At 47.2% G+C, this 13,766-nt stretch overlaps 1 protein-coding gene across 1 annotated transcript in view; it reads right to left on the bottom strand.

Moving 5' to 3' along the window:
• Window positions 1–13,490, bottom strand: part of LOC143282567 (uncharacterized) — a 52,985-nt gene extending 39,495 nt beyond the window's left edge. Inside the window, exons 1-5 of the mRNA XM_076588256.1 lie at window positions 13,322–13,490; window positions 11,410–11,527; window positions 10,287–10,329; window positions 9,409–9,557; window positions 6,498–6,711 (exon numbers count right to left, since the gene is read on the bottom strand). Coding sequence (XP_076444371.1) covers window positions 6,498–6,711; window positions 9,409–9,557; window positions 10,287–10,329; window positions 11,410–11,463 — 460 coding nt within the window. The 5' untranslated portion in view covers window positions 11,464–11,527; window positions 13,322–13,490. The remainder of the gene's footprint in view (window positions 1–6,497; window positions 6,712–9,408; window positions 9,558–10,286; window positions 10,330–11,409; window positions 11,528–13,321) is intronic.
• Window positions 13,491–13,766: the final 276 nt, after the last annotated feature.

Genomic DNA, 13,766 nt, shown 5'->3' with positions numbered 1-13,766 from the left:
TAAATAATCGATAGGAGATTCTGATACAATCTACATATCATCATATCGCATGCATCATGTCATACACTGTACTCTCCCAGTGATTTTACCTCCCTTCTCTCAAGGAATGTACATCTCAAAGGATATTACACTTACTCACCCAAGGATATTACCTGCCCTCTCACAAGGACATTACCTGTACTGTCTTGGACATTATCTTTGCTCTGTCAGCGACATTACCTGTTTTCTGTCAAGGACATTATCTGTACTCCGTTAGATACATTACATGTGTTTGTCAGAGCATTACTTATACTGCTACTTTACTGTCAGGTCAGGTCATTAGATCTGCTACTGGTAACCTGTAATCCAGTTCAACCTGTTCAGGGTCGGGTTGCCGGCGACTAAACTGGCACTCCCACCGCTCCCTTTCGGGACTGGTGAGGCGGGTGGCTAGACACCCTTATGGAATTAAAAACGAGATCCATAAAAGGGCGTCGGCTCAGGAGAGCCACCGACGGCCATCTAGCTCCACCGTGCTGTGTGCATGCCACACGCAGTTGGCCCCCGGGGTGTGTCTACCCATGCATGTGAAGTCTGGATCCGGCAGAATCTGCGGAAGAAACCTATCGGTTCAACGGAGAGGAAGGCGGTTACAGCAACGCACTGTGGAGTGCAGAGAGCAAGATGAGACACCGAAAGGATATCTTGGTCATCCACTGCATCCGTGCTCATCCTCCAGTCGTCTCGACTTAGTCTTGCCACTGGAAATTGTTGGACCCGGACGAGAGAGTGAGGTTGATGTTACACAACTCATCTTCACTTTAAACAAACTCATCGCGCAAGTCATCTGTCATCCTAATGACCTTTCATCCTTCATCCTTTCATCACCCCCAAGTCCTGTGGCGACAGGCGAGCGACGAAACGACAGGTGTGGGTACACTGGCAGTCGCGGCCGCAGACCTGCACGCAGGAGGTTCAGGCCATAGGGTCGTTCTTCATCGACAGGAGCAGCGATGGAGTTCGGCAGCCGTCTGAGCGTCTGAGCAGCCCTCTTTAGGAACGCACTGCTCACCTCCCTGGCATGAGGAAGGGGCTAGAAAAGGTGCCCTAAAATTGCCTGCTCCATATCACCCTGGCCAGCATACCGCGGCTGGCGGGGACCCTACATCAGCGGTCGAAACAAAGAGAAAGAAAAGGAAAAAAAAAAGGATCGTTCCTCTCACCATTGGTGCTTGTAACATAAGGACTCCCCTGGACAGAGATGACACGGACAGACCCCAAAGGAGAACGGCACAAGCTGCATCTGAACTCGCCAGATACAACATCGACATCGCAGCCTTGAGTGAGACTCGGCTTGCAGGCGAAGGCGAGCTCTGTGAACGGGGATCTGGTTACACCTTCTTCTGGAGTGGACGAGGAAGCGAAGAGCGACGTGAGGCTGGCGTTGGTTTTGCAGTAAAAACAGCACTTGTCAGCAAGCTAGCTGGAATCCCAAAGGGAGTCAATGATAGGCTTATGACCATGAAACTCCCGCTGGCATCTGGCCAGAAGCACCTTATCATTGTCAGTGCCTACGCCCCAACCATGACCAACCCGGATGAAGTGAAGACGAAGTTTTACGAGGACCTTCACTCTGTCATTGCTGCTATCCCGAAAGCAGACAAGCTCATCTTTCTCGGGGACTTCAATGCTAGAGTTGGCTCTGACTACATCTCCTGGGATGGAGTGATTGGAAAGAACGGCGTGGGCCACTGCAACCCGAATGGATTGCTTTTGCTTCAGACCTGTGCAGAGCACGAACTGCTGATAACCAACACAGTTTTCTGCCTCCCTACCCGAAACAGGACGTCATGGATGCACCCTCGCTGAAAGCATTGGCATCTCATCGATTACGTCATCGTCAGGAAAAGGGATAGGCAAGATGTACGTGTGACAAAGACCATGTGCGGCGCCGAGTGTTGGACAGACCATCGCCTTGTAGTCTCGAAGCTGAATACTCGAATCCAACCCAAGAGACGCCCCCAAGGCCAGAAGGCTCCAAAACGGCTCAACATCGCTAAGCTGAAAAACATCACCATCAAACAGACCTTTGTGGAGCTGCTGGAAGATCGTCTGGAATCCGCCTCTCTGGACAACCAGCATGTAGAGTCTGACTGGAGGACCCTACGTGAGCTGATCTATAGTACAGCTTTAGACACCCTGGGACCCATGACCAGAAAGCACAATGACTGGTTTGATGAAAACTGTGATGAAATCAGACAGCTTCTGGATGAGAAACGCCGTCTGCATCAAGCCTACCTGAGCAACCCAAAGTCCACGTCAAAAAAGGATGCGTACAATGCCATCCGCAGGACTGTTCAGCAAAAGTTACGTCAGATGCAGGATAAGTGGCTGAGTGATCAAGCAGATGAGATCCAGGGATATGATGACAGGCACGATATGAAGAGGTTCTATGATGCCTTAAAAGAAGTCTACGGCCCCACATCCTCAGGGTCATCCCCCCTCCTCAGTGCAGATGGGAATACCTTGATCACCGAGAAGGAGAAAATTCTCGAACACTGGGCTGAGCACTTCAACAGTGTCTTAAATCGCCCTTCCTCCATAAAGGATGAAGTCATAGACCGTCTCCCACAAGTCCCCATCAACGAAGCACTGGATGATCCGCCAACACTTCTTGAGACCCAGAAAACAATCCGTCTGCTATCCAGTGGGAAAGCACCTGGCTCAGACTCCATACCAGCAGAGGTCTACAAGGATGGAGGCACTGTGCTGACTGATAAGCTCCATCAGCTGTACTCACTCATGTGGAAAGAAGAGACGATCCCCCAGGATTTCAAAGATGCATCTATCATTCACTTGTACAAGCGAAAGGAGAACCGGCAAGCCTGCGATAACCATCGGGGCATTTCCTTGCTCTCCATCGCAGGCGAGATACTTGCCAGGATCCTACTAAACTGCCTTACAACACACCTTGACCAAGGTCATTTGCCTGAGAGCCAATGTGGATTCCGGAAAGAGCACGTAACCACCGACATGGTGTTTGCTGCAAGGCAGCTGCAAGAGAAATGTCAGGAGCAAAATGCTGATCTGTTCTCCACCTATGTCGACCTCACTAAGGCCTTCGACACTGTGAGTAGAGAGGGACTGTGGAAGATCATGGCCAAGTACGGATGCCCTCGGAAATTTATTTCCTTGGTCAGCCAATTCCATGAAGGCATGCAGGCTCGAGTCCAGGACAATGGCGAAACATCTGCTCCTTTTCCTGTCACAAATGGTGTCAAGCAAGGCTGCGTCCTTGCTCCAACACTGTTCAGCCTTATGTTCTCTGCAATGCTTACTGATGCCTTCAGAGATGGCGATGTTGGAATCTGCCTAAAGTACCGAACAGATGGCAAGCTGTTTAACCTCAGAAGGCTTCAAGCAAAAACGAAGGTCATGACAGACATCATCAGAGACTTTTTGTTTGCTGATGATTGTGCCCTCAACACTGGATCTGAAGCTGACATGCAACTCAGCGTCGACAAGTTTGCCACTGCCAGCAGGAATTTCGGCCTTACCATTAGCACGAGGAAAACTGAAGTTCTCCATCAGCCAGCCCCAGGGAAACCCCCCGTTGAGCCCAACATCATAGTCAACGGTCAGAGACTCAGTGCGGTGGAGCGGTTCACATACCTTGGCAGCACACTGTCACGAAATGCTACCATCGACGATGAAATGAACGTCAGGATTGCAAGAGCAAGCGCAACCTTTGGTAGACTCTATGCAAATGTCTGGAACAGAAGAGGCAATGGTCTTGAGACCAAGCTAAAGGTCTACAGAGCAGTAGTTCTCCCCACACTACTGTACGCCTGCGAAACTTGGACAGTGTACCAACGACACGCCAAGAAGCTGAACCACTTCCACACAACATGCCTCAGGAAGCTACTGAACATCAAGTGGCAAGACAGGACCCCAGACACGGAGGTGCTTGCAAAAGCTACCCTTCCCAGCATCTTCACCATCTTAATGCAGTCCCAGCTTCGCTGGGCTGGACACGTGGCGCGCATGCCAGACCATCGGCTGCCCAAAAGGCTCTTTTATGGTGAGCTGCAACAAGGGAAGAGATCACACGGAGGTCAGAAGAAGCGCTTCAGAGATACTTTGAAAGTCTCTCTGAAAGTGTTTGATATCAACCCTGACTCCTGGGAGGAATCTGCAGTGGACCGTGACAAATGGCGCGCTGCTGTGCACAAAGGCGCCAAGTTGTGCGAGGCCAACAGGACTGCTGCAGCTGTTCAGAAGAGGCAGACCAGAAAGTCACGAGCAAACAAACTCCCTGACAGTGATATGCCTGTCTTTGTCTGCCCCAGCTGTCAGCGAACATTTCGTGCGCAGATTGGACTATTCAGCCATCTGCGCATTCACAGATAGATTCATGAGCATCCCCCCCCCCACCACCACCACCCTCCCCCCATCCCCCAGTTGGATGACAACGATGGTCATCATCGATCTCGATGGACACACACTAATATATAATATATATATATAGGTTTGTTGGTTGTTGTTGTTTTCTGTGTGTGTTTGTGTGACATGTCAGGGACAGTGACTGCCCATTGTTAAGGATATTAGCTTCCCTCTTTCAGGGATAATACCTGTGCTCCGATAAGCATATTACCCATCATCTGATAAGCACATGGGCTGTCCTCTGTCTGGGACATTACTTGTCATGCTAAACACATTACCTTCCTCTGTCAGGGACATTACCTGTGTTCTTTCAGGGACAGTCCCTGTACTGTCAGGGATATCACCTGTCCTCTGTTAGAGACATTACCTGTCTCCTGCCAGGGATACAACATGTCCTCTCATAAGCACATTAGCTGTCTCCTGCCAGGAATACAACATATCCTCTGATAAGCACATTAGCTGTCTCCTGCCAGGGATATGATATATCCTCTGATAAGCACATTAGCTGTCTCCTGCCAGGGATATAACATATCCTCTGATAAGCACATTGGCTGTCTCCTGCCAGGGATATGACATATCCTCTGATAAGCACATTAGCTGTCTCCTGCCAGGGATATGACATATCCTCTGATAAGCACATTAGCTGTCCGCTGTCTGGAAGAATGTTCTGATAGAGACATCACGGGGAAGCTGTCATGGACATTATCTGCCGTACACCAAGGACATTACCTTACTCTGTCGGGGACTGTACACTGTCTTGTATATTTCCTGTTCCGTGATGTGGAGCGGGCTTCATCCAGTGGTAATGGGCCCAACTCCCGTCATGTGGAGCGGGCTTCATCCAGTGGTAATGGGCCCAACTCCCGTCATGTGGAGCGGGCTTCACCCAGTGGTAATGGGCCCAACTTCCGTGATGTGGAGCGGGCTTCATCCAGTGGTTATGGGCCCAACTTCCGTCATGTGGAGCGGGCTTCATCCAGTGGTAATGGGCCCAACTTACGTCATGTGGAACGGGCTTCATCTAGTTGTAATGGGCCCAACTTCCGTGATGTGGAGCGGGCTTCATCCAGTGGTAATGGGCCCAACTTCCATCATGTAGAGCGGGCTTCATCCAGTGGTAATGGGCCCAACTTCCGTCATGTGGAGCGGGCTTCATCCAGTGGTAGTGGGCCCAACTTCCGTCATGTAGAGCGGGCTTCATCCAGTTGTAATGGGCCCAACTTCCGTCATGTGGAGCGGGCTTCATCTAATTGTAATGGGCCCAACTTCCATCATGTGGAGCGGGCTTCATCTAGTGGTAATGGGCCCAACTTCCGTCATGTGGAGCGGGCTTCATCCAGTGGTAGTGGGCCCAACTTCCGTCATGTAGAGCGGGCTTCATCCAGTTGTAATGGGCCCAACTTCCGTCATGTGGAACGGGCTTCATCCAGTTGTAATGGGCCCAACTTCCGTCATGTGGAGCGGGCTTCATCTAATTGTAATGGGCCCAACTTCCGTCATGTGGAGCGGGCTTCATCCAGTGGTAATGGGCCCAACTTCCATCATGTGGAGCGGGCTTCATCTAGTGGTAATGGACCCAACTTCCGTCATGTGGAGCGGGCTTCATCCAGTGGTAATGGGCCCAACTAGGAAGCAAATAGTCACGGGTTCCAGTCCTTATACGAACCAGGCTTTCTAGTCCATTCTCCATTTGACCTTGAATGGTGGCAGGCTGCTATCTCTTTCGGATGAAACGATTAACCGAGGAATTTTGCGCACGAAAAGGAACCCACGGCAACAAAATAATTGTCTCTGGAAAACTGATGCAGAAAATCCACTTCCTCAGTAAAGGAAATGCATTTGCAGACGAAACAAAAATATAAGGGTTGCGCTGCACTATGACGACGGCTCAAAGCGGGGAAACCATCTCGAATTTACATACACAGAGATCTGGTGTGGCAAAAACGAGTAATGCAATACAGTACGATATTATTGTAATTACCTGCCCTCCGACAAGGAAGGAAAACTACTCCTGCGCACCTAAAAGAACCCACGTCAAGAAAGTGGTGTCACTGATGTTCCACTAGAGGCATTACCTGTGTTCTGTGACGGGCTGCACAAGTCCCCAGGGTCCTCCACGCCTGAACAAGCCAGAGGCTGACAGTGCACGGCAGCCGCCCGCCTGGCGAGGCAAAACGATGATGCCCGCCATGAACTGAAGGAACAATTGTCCAGGCTGGCCTCCGTCCCCACGCATTTCAGGAAATCCATGTACATGGGGCTGTTCCCGGGATCCTGGCCCTCGATCACCTGTGGACAGCAGAGCAGTGGGTACAGACCTTCCTTTTACCAGGATCACGCTTCCTGGGCCTGTTCCCCGACGTTGGGCAGTGTTGAAAGGGCATGCCTGGTCTACCTTGAAGTCATGACAATGTGCCCCGACATTGGGCAGTGTTGAAAGGGCATGCCTGGTCTACCTTGAAGTCATGACAATGTGCCCCGACATTGGGCAGTATTTAAAGGGCATGCCTGGTCTACCTTGAAGTCATGACATTGTGCCCCGACATTGGGCAGTGTTAAAAGGGCATGCCTGGTCTACCTTGAAGTCATGACAATGTGCCCCGACATTGGGCAGTGTTAAAAGGGCATGCCTGGTCTACCTTGAAGTCATGACATTGTGCCCCGACATTGGGCAGTGTTAAAAGGGCATGCCTGGTCTACCTTGAAGTCATGACAATGTGCCCCGACATTGGGCAGTATTAAAAGGGCATGCCTGGTCTACCTTGAAGTCATGACACTGTGCCCCGATATTGGGCAGTGTTGAAAGGGCATGCCTGGTCTACCTTGAAGTTATGACACTGTGTAAGACTTCAAGAGCAACATCGACTGTTCCTGTGTGTTACATCTTCTTTGTTAGCAGTGTGTGTTCAGTCTACGATGTCTGTGATGTCCCTGTATTTCAACCGGAAATGTGCGGGATGTCACTTCTTCAGTTTTGTCACGTCCTTAGGGTGTTTTGTTCTTTCTTTCCTCATCAATGTCTCCTTGACATGGTTCTCTTCCAAAAACTGTTGCCAGATATGAAATTCCCACGTATCCATTCAGAAATGGTTTAAAATACATGTACACACCAATGTCTATAGATCTTTTTTTTCATGTTACTGCTCCATCGTCTGTCCAATATTAGTATAATTACATGCTGCTCATTCTGAGTCGCCCATGTACAGCCATGCCCGGGTTCGTCTCCCGCGCGCAGTCTCAGAGCCGGCAGTCATGGAACCATCCATATTAGGTGACTGGAGGCTACACATGAAACGAGACAATGCACTACTGCTGAGTCACTTTGATGGTTGTCAGTAGTGCCTGTTCTGATTCAAAATGGATAGGACACTACGAAAGACCACTATTGACGATAATAAGACTGCTACTACGCCCTTCCTACGAAGTCACCCACAAATTTGTCAACACCGAAGATCTTGGTGGAAACTCAGTCGAGATGAGTTCAAATTGAGGTCACCATGAGAACAAAGCATGAAAAGTTATTAAATCTGGGACCATTCTTTTCTATATTGATTATGAATGTGGAGGAGGATGGTGCCCTTATGGAAATTCATTCGGGTTTGAGACTTCGTTACTAGGCTGAACATAACGCATATTTTCATGATATATCCCGGCGTTAGTCAGGCCCGGAAGGTACAAGCTCTGCAGGGTTGGTCAAGAAATTTGAGCAACGCTCCGGAAGCATCTGTGAAGTGAGTGATCGTTCATTCTCTGAAGCCAGTCTTCCCATTCAGGCCCTAGCCCACTCAACTACGGGCAGGAGCCCGCCACTGGCCGAAATAAACAAACCCACACTCATACTCGGACCCGCGTTCTTCCAGTCAATCCGCGACGCTAAACACTTGGCATCGGTGGATAGTCCAGTGTCTATATTTCTGTACAGAACCACACCCCCAAATCCGTTCATTTACCTCCAATGAGAATATTTCTCACTCTACTTCTAAAGTATGACTTCTGATTCACTTCGTAGTGGAGGTCACTCATATATTTCATTGTCAGAAGTCAGAACTGTAAGTGTGGGCAATGTCTATTCGTTTGCAGCAACCACAGCAGCCACATTTAATGACTCATCTACAAATAACATCGTCAAATATAAAGCTTAAATCTCTATCAGCCAAACTTTCACTTTTTCGCACATTCTACAAACCATGTGCTTCCCTAAGATAGTGATGATGTATGAATGTGATTGATTTTCACAGAGATATTGACAACATTTGCAGCGGTCTATCCCACTACTGACTCCATTCCTGCAAGATCCGCACAGTGCAGGATATCTACTTTCTGATCCATATCACTGGACCCTTGTCCCGATGAAACTTTTTTCTGGTGTGTACTCTGGTCTCGCATTCATAGCTTTGTTGCTATCTTTTCGTTAGTAGCATGTTGTTTTTGGCATTGTCACGGTGGCCAGGTATGCACTTCTATCTTCTAATCAGAATGGGAATGCCAGATTTGACCATGTGATAATCATCTAAAATCGGAGGCAGTCAGAATAAAAAGGAAAGCAACTTGCTCTTCGTGCTGCTTAGAATATTTGAAATAGGTAGTGTGCTGAGCAATCGTCACAATAATGAACAAACTAGTATAACTAAAATTACAAAGCTGTAGTGTTATACTAAACTCAGATGAGGTTTTCTCCAAATTTTCCCAATTTTGGACAGCCAGTTTTGGCAGGCAACTTTCGCTAGATTTGTATATATCAAAAGATGATGATGATGATCATCATCATCGTTGTCGTTATCGTCGCTAAGGTCGTCATCGACGTCATTTGTTGCAGTTACTCTTGTTTGTTTTGTTGTTGTTGTTGTTTTTTTGTGTTTGTTTGGTGTTTTTTTTCGAAAAAAAGAGAAAAAAAGAAAAGAAAATGAAGTAGGGTAAATAAATAAAAAATGGTATTGTCAATGTGAATTCTTTTATGTCTTCTCGCTGATTTCACCATCAACATACCCTGCCGTGTCCCAAGTTGAGCTGACGACAAATAACTTCCGTTACCCCTCTGCTCCAACCGTCAAAACATATCACTCCCCATGGTTCACCACTGCTTCGACGCACTTCTACTCTGCCCTCGTAGCGGTGAGGTCCTCCAAGTCTCAGCTCTGAAATCAATTCCAAGTCTCCTGTGTAATCAGCCTCAAGTCAGTTTTCATTGCTTGTAATATTCGCGCTTTCATATTACCAAAAAGTTGTCTGATTTATTTTCAAGCACTTAAGTTGAAATTTGGCCAAATATGCTTTCGACGAAGAACATTGGAAAAGTTACTCCCTCATTAAACTCATTCACACACACACACACACACACACACACACACACACACACACACACACACACACACACACACACACGCACACACATACACACAGACAGAGGGAGGGAAAATGACAAAAGTTAGTGGAAACTTCGCTTCATACAAGGGTCATAGGAACTTCCTTCTTCTTCTTCTTCGTCGTCGTCGTTGTCGTCGTTCAGAGAAAACTCTTCAACACATGTAAAATACAGCCCCCTGAGACTGGGGAACAATCCCCTGCTACGCGCGTTAACGATCACGTAATCCATGGCAGCGTTCGGTAGATTATCGAAACAAGAAATTCCGGGCATGCACCTACCCCCATGCCCCCGGAAAACGGAGTATGACTGCCTATATGACGGTGGTAAAAACGGCCATGCGCGTAAAAACCTACTCGTACACTATACGAGTTAACGTAGGAGCTACAGCCCGCGATCGAAGAATAAGGCGTGCAATCACGCTTTATTTCATATTCTTACTTCTTCAACCTCTGAAAGATATATTTCTTGCAAACAGAAAAACGTTACGAAACGTTCTTACCAAGAGCGGTTCGTCCACTGTTCTGGTCATCCAGACTGTCAGCCTGCGAAACATGGGAGAAAAAGTTTTAGTTCCACATCAAAATGCATCTGCAGGAACACACACACACCCACACCCACACACACACACACACACACACACACACACCACAAGGACTCACACACGCACGCATGCATGTGCACGCATACACACACACACACACACACACACACACACACACACACTGGCACACACACACACACACACACACACACACACACACACACACACACACACACTCAGTTGACACTTCCACTGGCATACACACTTGTATAGGTTATTCAGTACTTATCAATGCCTGACACAAGACAAACATCGTATGACACGACTCGACCATCAAACTTCAGCGCGCAGACATTGCTTCGGAAATACCAGGACAAGAACAAGGTGGTGATGATGACGAAGACGATGACGATCATGATGATGATGAGGAGGAGGAGGAGGAGGAGGAAGGGGAGGGGGAAGAGGAAGAGAACTGAATGGTGATGGAAAACGAACACTTGACGAGGTGAATACAGACGTGCCTGTATACACCTTCCTTTTCTTTAGTTTCTGCAGTTTTAGAGTTATGCATGTGTGTGAATGACTGGTGCGAAAGCGCTTTGATTTGTCTCTGCACAAGATTCAGCGCTAGGGTCTGGGTTCGAATCCCGCATTCGCCCTTTCTCCCATGTTTGACTGGAGATTTGAACTGAGCGTGTAGTGATTCGGATGAGACGATAAACTGAGGTTCCGTGTGCAGCACGCACTTGGCGCACTGAAAAAGAACCCATGGCAACGAGAGTGCTGTCCTCTGGCAAAATTCTGTAGAATAAATCCACTCTAGCAGGTACACAAATATATACGCATGCACTCGAGGCCTGACAAAGCGTGCTTCGTTACGCTGCGGGTCAGGCATTTGCCCAGCAGATGTGGTGTAGCGTATATGGATTTGTCTGAACGCAGTGACTCCTCCCTGAGAAACTCACACACACACACACACACACACACACACACACACACACACACACACACACACCTCTACACACACACACACACACACACACACACACACACACAAAAGAAGGAATAAAATTACACTCACCGATATGAAGAGGACCACGCTAAACAGGATGTGGCTGAAGCGCATATGTCCCATCTTTCGTCAAGCCTCCCAGTGAACGGAAGCAGACCCTTGACTGAAGAACAGACACTGTCTGTGTCTGAGAGAGATGGGCAGATGTCTGTGTTAGTAATGACTCTGTGTCTGAGAGAGATAGGCAGATGTGTGTGTTAGTAATGACTCTGTGTCTGAGAGAGATAGGCAGATGTGTGTGTTAGTAATGACTCTGTGTCTGAGAGAGATAGGCAGATGTGTGTGTTAGTAATGACTCTGTGTCTGAGAGAGATAGGCAGATGTGTGTGTTAGTAATGACTCTGTGTCTGAGAGAGATAGGCAGATGTGTGTGTTAGTAATGACTCTGTGTCTGAGAGAGATAGGCAGATGTGTGTGTTAGTAATGACTCTGTGTCTGAGAGAGATAGGCAGATGTCTGTGTTAGAAATCGTAGCGGTAGTTCCCATTGTCATCGTCGGATGTTTGGTGTGTCTGGCTACAACTACAGGCTAATGTGCTGCAAACAATTCCTTAATATTGGAAGCAATTTTATTTGAATGATCTGGAGTCGTATCACAGTGCACTAAGTGTCCATGGTTTTGTTTTGTTTTGTTTCTGTTTGGTTTTGTTGCTGTTGTTGTTAGTTGTTGCTGTTTGTTGTTGTTGTTGCTGTTGTTGTTTGTTTCGTTTTGTTTGTTTGGTATTGTTTGTTTTTGGTTTGTTTTTTGTTGTTTTTTCTTGGGGTGGGGTGTGTGTGTGTGTGTGTGGGGGGGGGGGGGGGGGGAGGGAGTTCGTCCCTGATGTTTCGTTATTCATATAGCAAGCTGATAAAGAACAATCTAAATTAGATCTAGTACACATACAATATTTATCTATTTAAGATATTTATTTATCTATTTATTTATCTATCCAACTATCTATCTATATTTATATCTATCTATCTATCTATCTATCTATCTAATGATATTGATACATGAGAGAAAAAGAGAGAGTGAGAAAGAGAGAGACGATGATAATGACTTTTTTATTTTTTATTGGCTAGTAACATTTTGCAGCTCTCATGCCAGCAGAGATATTTCAGCTTATGCAAGCGACGAAAGGAAAAGAAAAAGAAAATGGACCAATAACAAGCGAACCGGAATACACACGTAAGCACCCAAACACGTATGCGCACCTACATTGATATCCAGACTCCTCATTCATACCATCAGACATTAAATGACACGGACATGTGATCATCCAGCTGTGTTGCTGAACCTCCTTTTAAGACTTCTTATTTATCTTGATTTATGTTGTATGTCATTCCATATACTGTTTTTATCATGCTGGCGTTAGCAATAAATCAAACACTTCTTTCTGAGAAAAAAAGCGTCTTCAATTATGTTTAGCAAGCTACCTTATATTGTCTCCATTTTCAAATACAAGGACAACCACTAATTCATGTATAACCGCAGACAGATATGCATATATAATTTACATCCATTTTGAATAGTATAATATTCTTAGAAACGGAATTCGAAAGGAAGCTCGTTTTTAAAAAAAAATTCTGGCGACACATCTGACATAAATGATCTCTCTCTCTCTTTATTTCAAATAAACCGTGATTTGTCAGCATTCAGTCCACAATCAAAAGCAGACATCATGCTATTTTTATGAAATGATTGGGGTTTTTTTAAAAGAAAATTTCATCGACATTATTTTGTTGTTGTTTGGGGGATTCGACTCACTTGTGTAAAACTAGTGAGTCTATGTTTTAACCCAGTGTTCGGTTGTGTGTGTGTGTGTGTGTGTGTGTGTGTGTGTGTGTGTGTGTGACCGGGGTAAACTTTAACATTGCCATTTTCTCTATGTCAGGTCAGGGGCATAGCCCTTGCTACTGGTACCATGTAACCCAGTATTACCTGCCGCATGTGAAGTCTCCCAACGACGGACCAGGCGGAGGAGGAAATCTTTCCCAACGGCTGTGAAGGCGGAAGAGGATGACCAAAGGGCAGAAGGAGCTCTTATCCTTGGCTGGAAGTCCTCCTAGAGACGGAGCTCTGAAGAAAAAAACCTGCACCTGCCGAGGCCGTCCTACACGTGGCAGTATCTGCACCTGTGGGACTGTGAGCGTCGGTAGGCAAGAGAGTGGTGAAGGGACTGCACAACTCCTCCTCACTAAAAAAAAGTCACCTGCGCTGGTCAGGCAACCAGACCAATGTCGGAACGACGAGCTAGCCCTTCAACACCCAGCTTTCCCAAGCCCTGCAGCGATGGAGAAGTGGTAACGGGGATAGGCAGAGGATGCTGCTGGCAGTTCCTAGTCACGACTCTGGACGCAGGCGGCTGTGGGGTGATGGTCGTCCG

The sequence above is a fragment of the Babylonia areolata genome, chromosome 5, assembly GCF_041734735.1.
Source record: "Babylonia areolata isolate BAREFJ2019XMU chromosome 5, ASM4173473v1, whole genome shotgun sequence".
Taxonomy (NCBI): Eukaryota; Metazoa; Mollusca; class Gastropoda; order Neogastropoda; family Buccinidae; genus Babylonia; species Babylonia areolata.
The sequence above is the reverse complement of the archived record's forward strand: the minus strand, read 5'-3'. Positions and strand labels throughout refer to the sequence as shown.